This window comes from Etheostoma cragini, chromosome 15 (genome assembly GCF_013103735.1).
Source record: "Etheostoma cragini isolate CJK2018 chromosome 15, CSU_Ecrag_1.0, whole genome shotgun sequence".
Classification (NCBI taxonomy): domain Eukaryota; kingdom Metazoa; phylum Chordata; class Actinopteri; order Perciformes; family Percidae; genus Etheostoma; species Etheostoma cragini.
The window spans coordinates 21,682,339-21,689,961 of NC_048421.1; the positions used below are offsets into that span (position 1 = coordinate 21,682,339).

Consider the following 7,623-nt stretch of genomic DNA (forward strand, 5'->3'; position numbering starts at 1 on the left):
TTGACTAAACATTGACATAAACCCGTCTGTGATTCAATCAACATGCTCCTATCGTAACTATTAGTCAAAAATAATTCATAATATCTGATTTCTTTAAACTCAAAAATGAGGTATAATGTGATTTAAATTAGGTTTATTGACCATGAATTGAAAAAAAGTAACAAAAAATACAAAAACGTTGGAAAAAGGGCCCAAAAATGTTTTCAGTTTTTATCCGGTAGAACAACAAGTTAATGGTCAACAAGTAGACAACACAAGGGTTTAAATACACTGTGCACTCAGTCATGTCAATAAATGTATTCTATCATGATCATACAAAGCCTGAAACTCTGATGTTCACAACCAATAATTGAATTAGTTCTCTCTACTTACCATGAAGTTGACAAATGTGTGAGTTGTACAAATAAATAAAAACAGTAGTCATTAGTGTTACAGCAGAGAAAACAATGAAAACCAACTCCAACATCGTATTATGTACATTAAAGTCTTCACTTGGTGCAATTGTGCTTTTAAGACACTGACTTCAAAATGTTTTTTTTCTTTTCTCTTCATCTTCTTTCCTTTTCACCTAATCTGAATCAAGTCAAACAGACACACTGCCACAGGCTGCTGTGTGCACACTTATTGCGGTTGTGCACCATTTGTGTCTTTGCACTCCGTGCCAGTGGAAAGCATCAGTGGTTGGTCAAAGAACATCAGAAAACAACCATGCCTGCAGAGAAAAGTGACAGTCTGAGGATTTAGAAGGTGATTGGTTTCCAATAAAGTGCAGAAATTCTCTAAAAGTCCATCGTTCTAAAGAGCTGACCACCAGGTGTCAGCATGGAAATGAAATCAAAGGCAGTGAGTCAGAAGATGAATGGAAGGCAACACTACTACACCACTAAATGGTAACAAGTTGCAGACGGTTGAATTGAAAGATTCTGGGATTTACCAGCATTTCTCGCTAACATTTACTCCCTTTTCTTGGATAAATCACTGCAGTAATGTTTGCATGTTCTATCAAACTGAAGAAAAAAAACTGAAACAAAGCTAACTTCTCCAAATGGTAAGGTACGTAGAAAACCCTTTAACCGTAGTTTACACTGAATGCTTTTGTACAACGCTGATTATCTTGATGTTTGCATTAAGTATACTGTAGCCTAAATTGTAACCTAACACGAGTAAGTAGTTGGCAGCGAGGTGAGAAGTGGTCAGACTGAATGCAAGGCTTTTCAATGGAAAAGGTAACACAAAGTGAACTAAACTGGTTTCCATGGGAGTTGAAAACATTTCAACTATAGTGACACCCAGGCTGTATGACCCCTCTGTATCAATAAACAAAAAAAGTCTGAGCTGCTAACATTTGCACAGCTGATAGAATTGTTGTTTGGGGCAAATAAACACGGACTGTAGATACAGTCTAGTGGTCAAAGTCTTGAAAATAAAGCAAGAAAAACATTTGCTCTGTGTTGAATCCAAAAGCATCCTTGAGCTGACAATGTTCTTCAGATTAAAATAGAATTTGGCATGCTGGGCATGCTTCTGAAAAAGCTCATTTTCAGGCTGACCAACTTAATATTCTTTTAATAAATTTATTTTTAGGCGTTTTAAGCCTTTATTTCCACAGGACTGCTGAAGACACAAAAGGGGAGAGAAAGAGGGGGGAATGACATGCAGCAAAGGGCCGCAGGTCGGAGTCAAACCTGCAGCTAAGGCATCAACGAGCAAACCTCTAGCTACATATGTGCGCCCGCTCTCCCGACTGAGCCAACCTGGCCACACCAACTCAATTAAAAAAAAAAAAAAATTGCTACCTAATAAAATTAGGCTACAGTTAATCAGCAGTGTGACTGGCATGTTTAAGATAAGACCTATGGATTGTGTTTCTAGTTCGTTAAACACTTTAGTGTATTGTTGTTGCGGCAAGTCATTGAAGTCACAGTGAGTACAGTTATGTGCTTGCAGCAGCCATGTGACGGCAGTTTGACAGCCTTGGAGAGTGGGAAAAACTAGATTGAGTTTGATGTATTCTGCCTGGTTTCTTTACACCTTCTCTTCTCTCTGCTCCAGACCTGCAGGCTGTATGTTGCCCTTGGGACTACGTGGCTGGCTCAGTCCCAGTGCCTGACCTCTGGCTTTCAGCAGTTGTTCTGGTCCCCAGTGCAGGCAGAAGGGGCAGGGACAAGAGGTAGGATGGTGCACAATGCTGGTGGAGGGGTAGAGGGCTGCTGTGGCTGGAGACAGCCCCCCTACTCTGTTGTGGTACTGGGAGAGGCTGAGTGCATCCAGGGTCCTTATGGGTGCACTGTAGCAGCGGTGAGCTGAGGATGCTGGTGAGGAGAGAGCCAGAGGGTAGTGGTGGTGGAGAGGGAGGTGTGGGAGGTGCGGCTGGATGAAGGGGTACGGCAGGGTGGAGGAAGGAGATGCCCGGCCCATCAGGAGCGCCCCCAGTGGGTCTGCAAAAGGGTGAGGCCACGGCAAGGAATGTCTCTGCCGTTTGTCCTTCATCCTCCTGTTCTGGAACCACACCTGGAGAGAGGGAAGGAAGAAAGGAAGGAAGAAAGAAGAAGGAAAGGTACACAAAAAGAGCAGAATAAGGACAGAAGGATTGAGGGTAACAAAGTTGAGAAGATTTGGACAAAAGCAGAAAAAAAGAAGGTCAGGATAAGGTCACAGAAAGGATTGGTTGAAACGAGGAAATATAAAAAGTAAGAGAATGTGAGACAATGGTAAAGATAAGCAGGAGAAAAAGAAATGGAAGGGGAAAGCTCCTCCTTGGAGAGAAGGTATTTAAGCATAAGCATCCTCACACCTTTAGCACACAACACAAAGGACAGCTGAGGCTGATGGGAATGTCAATAATTTTGCGGGTTGGTCATGAAAAAAGAATTGGACATATGTAGACCTGACTGTGATGCATGTAGATGCAAGGTCTGGGCGTCATCAATGTTATTATGCATCATCCCCCGTATAGCTGCAGCAAATTTAACAACAATCCATCCAATAGTCGTCGAGATATTGCAAATCAAGCAATCTATCACTATAATAACCACATACTGTAAAACAGCTAGGATGTCGAAATTACTTTGCACAAAAAGTATCACTCTGGGTCTGAGAAAAAAAACAAAAACCGCACAATAACTGTCTGACAGCTGGTGTCATGGAGGGAAGATGTTCATCTGCCCACACTGCCATGACACAGAGCTGGTTTAAAATCAAGCAGAACATGGGAGTTGCTGTTCTTTCGCTGACTCGATTGGTTAGTTAGTTTGTGTTACAATGCTTTCTTTAGTTAAGCAAAATAAATAATCTGTGCTAACTGCTAGTGTAGGCTAACATCACCTGTGCTGCTTTCCTTAGTAACTGCCTCGATTTGTGCAGGCAGCCTGCCTAGGAGTGCCCTATTTTATTGTGAAAATAATGATTTATTAATAAAAATCTATTTAAAATGAAATGTGACCAAAACTTTTACAGTGCCATACTTGATGACTGCTTTATAAAACCAATAATTCACAACACCCAGATGTGTACAGCAGAAGAGAGCTATTGCTTAAATACATGGGGTCTAACTGCATATGTACAAACTATTCTACTAATTTTATAAATGCATATAACTATTTTAATTGCAATGCTCTCCACCAGATTATATAGCCTATATGTTTCACTTCATTTTTTTTCTCAAGTGAACTAGAGCACATCTCCATATCTTAAAGCTTTAAACCTGATACCGACAAGTTGTCTGTGTGTCCATCTGTCTAGTCCTCAACTATTTTACCAGCTCATAGAATCTCGTTGGAAGACTGTGCTTCTAAAACGTCAGGTGGCTGCGTTTACAAGGCCTTGCCTCACATTCCTGTTCTTTCATAAAAGACCCAGCAATAGTTGGCAGAAAGGTGGGTGCATTTACTGCGCATTAAAGCTGCTGCACTGGGCCAATGGGCCTCTGCATCAAATGTTAGACACTGCAAACCTGTCAGTACTCAATCTAGGATAAAACTACAGACTGCTGTTTTTTGCTGTTCTGTTTGTCTTATGATGCAACATGTTTAAGGAATAGTTTAACATTTTGATAAATATGCTTTTTTGCTTTCTGGCTGAGAGTCAGATGAAAAGATGAGACCATTCTCATGTCTGTGTGCCAAGGATGTAGCTGGAGCCAGCAGTTGGTTAGCTTAGCTTAGCACAATGACTAGAACCAGGGGGAATTAGCTAGCCTGCCTCTGTCCAAAAGAAGCAAAGCCCAACTACCAATACCTTCAAAACTCATAATACACTTGTTTGTTCAATCTGTCAAAACCTTTATATGTAAAATGACAATTAGCAGATTTATGGGCCGTTATGACTATTTTATTTATTTATGATAAGCTTACTGGTTAGCCAGGCTTTCCCATTAAGGAATTTTTGCAGTTCCTACAACATAACGTTCCTATGACCCTGTTTTTCTCATGTTCCCACTGGACCAATTTGAGGATTATAACATACTTGAATTACTTGACTACATAAATTAATATGAGAATGGACTGAATGCTGACTACTAAAAAGTGGACTGTAAAAAGTGCAGGCGCTGCGGGCCATGTAAGCCACGAGGAGGTGCAGAGAGACCTGGAAGGATCCAGAAGAGATTCTTAATTAAAATGTCCAGTGAGCAAGCGCAAATGGGGGTTTGTATGTGGCACCAAACTCAAGTGAAGACGCTGTGAAGACCGTTGCTGTGTTGCTGTGTGTTGCGTTGCTACCAGATCCAATGGCCAATTAGCCAGTGTGAATGCAAATGACCAAACCGGTTTTGGGGGAGAGTAGTTAGTAAAACTAGTCACAAGTGGACTGTTCTTAAAACTACGTTCCTGTACCTACTTGGTCGGAAAGAGGCTATTGCTTGAAACTATTTTTTATCAGGGGCCCTGTGGAAAAGATTTGGGAAACACATGTCTATATTCCATTATGCAAAGGGCTCAGTGCAAAAACAAACCAGGGTTTGGGGTAAAAAAAGAATAGAAATTGCCTTTATTTTACAAGGCGAAATGCATTTAAAATAACCAAAGCATTGCGACCACATTAGTTTTAGACTTAGACTTCTCTTTATCAATCCTTTTGGGATGACTCGCGCAATCAAATTGAAATTTCCAGAATCTGTTTTAAGCAAGAAGAATGTACAGAGAGAAAAAAGGAAGACAGTATAAAGATAACAGTGATACTAACAACAATAAAAACCTTTGGCTATATAAAAAAAAAGACATAAAAAGACATACAGGTCTAACTGGAATCATTTCTAGTAAATCTCAGTGATGTTTCACTAATTCTTAGTCAAACCTAGGTTAACCTGCATAGGGCCTTGGGGCAAAAATGAGCTTCAGGGCCCCTATTGACCCCCCAGCTCCTCTCACTCTCTTTTTTTCTGTATGGTCGGAAGTCACATGCCAATATCTCCATTTTGCGTAATGATAAAACCGCTTCCTGTTTCTATGAAAATAGGTCCTGCTTTCACATAGGCTGAGGTCTCAATTATCTTAACTGGATTTCACTTAGCCCAATATATATATAATTACCCAACTATGTGACTGCAGGGTTCCTAAGACACAGTACCTTTATCGTTGTCTCCGGTAAGTTCAGAGCTGTGGCCAGTTCGCAGCGCCGGGGTCTAGAGACGTAGCTCTCCTTGCCATACTCCTGCTCCAGCCGGGACAGCTGCTCGCGCGTGAACGCTGTCCGATGCCGCCGGCTTGGGTCGAGCAAAGCGCTGCGCGTGCACGGCTCCGTCTGCTCCTGTGCGCCTGGACCGTGGACAACGGCGGCGGTCGCCACGGGCGCCTGTCTGCTCTCCGCCACTGAAATGACCCAAATAGAAGAACGAGCTTTCAGTGAGCACTCTAGGCACCAAATGGATGTCAGGGTGTCAGAGCATCTAAACAGACTACAGATAGGTTTTTATTTGATTATTTCATTATCACGTAAGACCAAGTAGGCTAAAGGCCTAGAAAAAATGGGTCTCCTTGGGTTCTGAAGACCCTGTTAAACATTGTCTGCTCAACATTGTTTTATCAGCATGTTACTTAACTTCCTAGAGTTATGAGAATTAGCCTATTGTAACTTGATTTTGAATTGATGACGACATGTTGCTGTTGCTTCTGTTTGGGGTGTCAGCTGTAAAACCTGGTTAGAGTTTCATAATGTTCTTTATCTTTGATTGCTGTTGACAGTACTGTTCAAACAGTAGGCCTACCACTCCTCCAAAATCACAAATTAGATGAATAAGACTTTTAGAACTGTTTGCTGTCATCATCTAACCTCTCTGAGATCTAATGGACCCAAATAAAAGTAACATCTCTCTCTAGGTTTACATACTGTAGGTTACATCTTTGTGAGGGACTTTTCGGGAAATAAAAGGAAAATGCATTTTTCATGTAAAACATGTAGACAACACTTCCTTATTTAATTATTTTATAACAACGGTAATGTTAATTTCTGTCCTCCATTTGTCACTTCATCAAATGTCGAAGTCCAGTTTACTACGTTATAGATCTCATAGCCTACATAGCCAACTGGGTTTTAATAACTGCAGAGAACTTATTAACCTATATTAATAGGCTAAACATCTTTAAAAAACACATTTTGTGTTAAGGACATTATTTAAGCTACTTTTATTTTGAAATGTATTCTTTGGAAATGTGTCTGTAAAAGAAACGCAGAGAGGGATTTTCAGCTATTTCTGCTCCTGTTTGTAACTTTTTGGAAGCCCTTTAAAAAGAAACAATAACTAGGCAAAGATTGCCCAAAAGAAAACTTTAACATGTAGCTGGCTACTTACGCATCAGGATGTTTCTTTATTAGACGAGTAAAAATGAAAAAGGAAAAAAAAATCCCTCCTTTTTGTGGTTCTGTCGGTGGTTCTGTAGGTTGAATATCGCCCCTCTGCCGGCTGCTCTGCTCCGCGTCGGTAAGGCCGGTGAAGTCTGAAAAACTTATCTCCCTGACACTCTCTCTCACACACACACACACACACACACACACACACACACTTCATCCAGGTCTGTTCAGACAGTCAAGGAGAAGATGAGGTGTTTTTGTCCCAACACCCCCCTCCTCCTCCCCCTCCGCCACTACTGTCTGTGTTCCCCCAGGGGCTGCTCTCCTCTCCTCTCCTGCCCCTATCAGAGGCGCTCCAGACGGGCCGTCGTGTGCGCGTCGGCCCGGTGCGGCGCCGCGGCCCGGAGAGGTGTTAAGGTGTTTAGGGATAAAGCCTTTGGTCTCCGTCTCGGCCTTTGTACTTTTGTTATGTAGAATTAAAGACGCACAGGCAGAGACAGCAACCAGACTCGCATTGTTCTCCGCCGTTTGATGTTTGCGGGGTTGGAAGTAAATCATTACGGGCCTAATGGCTCAACTGGCCGAGGTGAAGCACGGGGGAGGACAGACATTAATAATTAAAATGATAGTTGTCGGTATTATAGCCAATACGTGTTTTTTTATTTTTTCAAATCTTTTATGTCAGTCTAACCCAGACTTTTACAGTTTTTCTAAAAACAAATTCTTCTTTTCCGCTTCAATATTCTAATTTTTTTATTTTAACTGTCATGTTCCAATGTGATAGTAGGCCTATGACGAATTGAATTACTTGATATATAAAAATCTTAAAACAATTAT

The 7,623-nt window shown here is 41.3% G+C and overlaps 1 protein-coding gene across 1 annotated transcript; it reads right to left on the reverse strand.

Moving 5' to 3' along the window:
• Positions 1-1,800: 1,800 nt before the first annotated feature.
• On the reverse strand, positions 1,801-7,344 carry eve1 (even-skipped-like1). The gene is given in 4 exon segments (XM_034894468.1): positions 1,801-2,511; positions 5,566-5,783; positions 5,786-5,807; positions 7,084-7,344. Coding segments are annotated over 4 exon segments (987 nt in total). The 3' UTR covers positions 1,801-2,025.
• Positions 7,345-7,623: the final 279 nt, after the last annotated feature.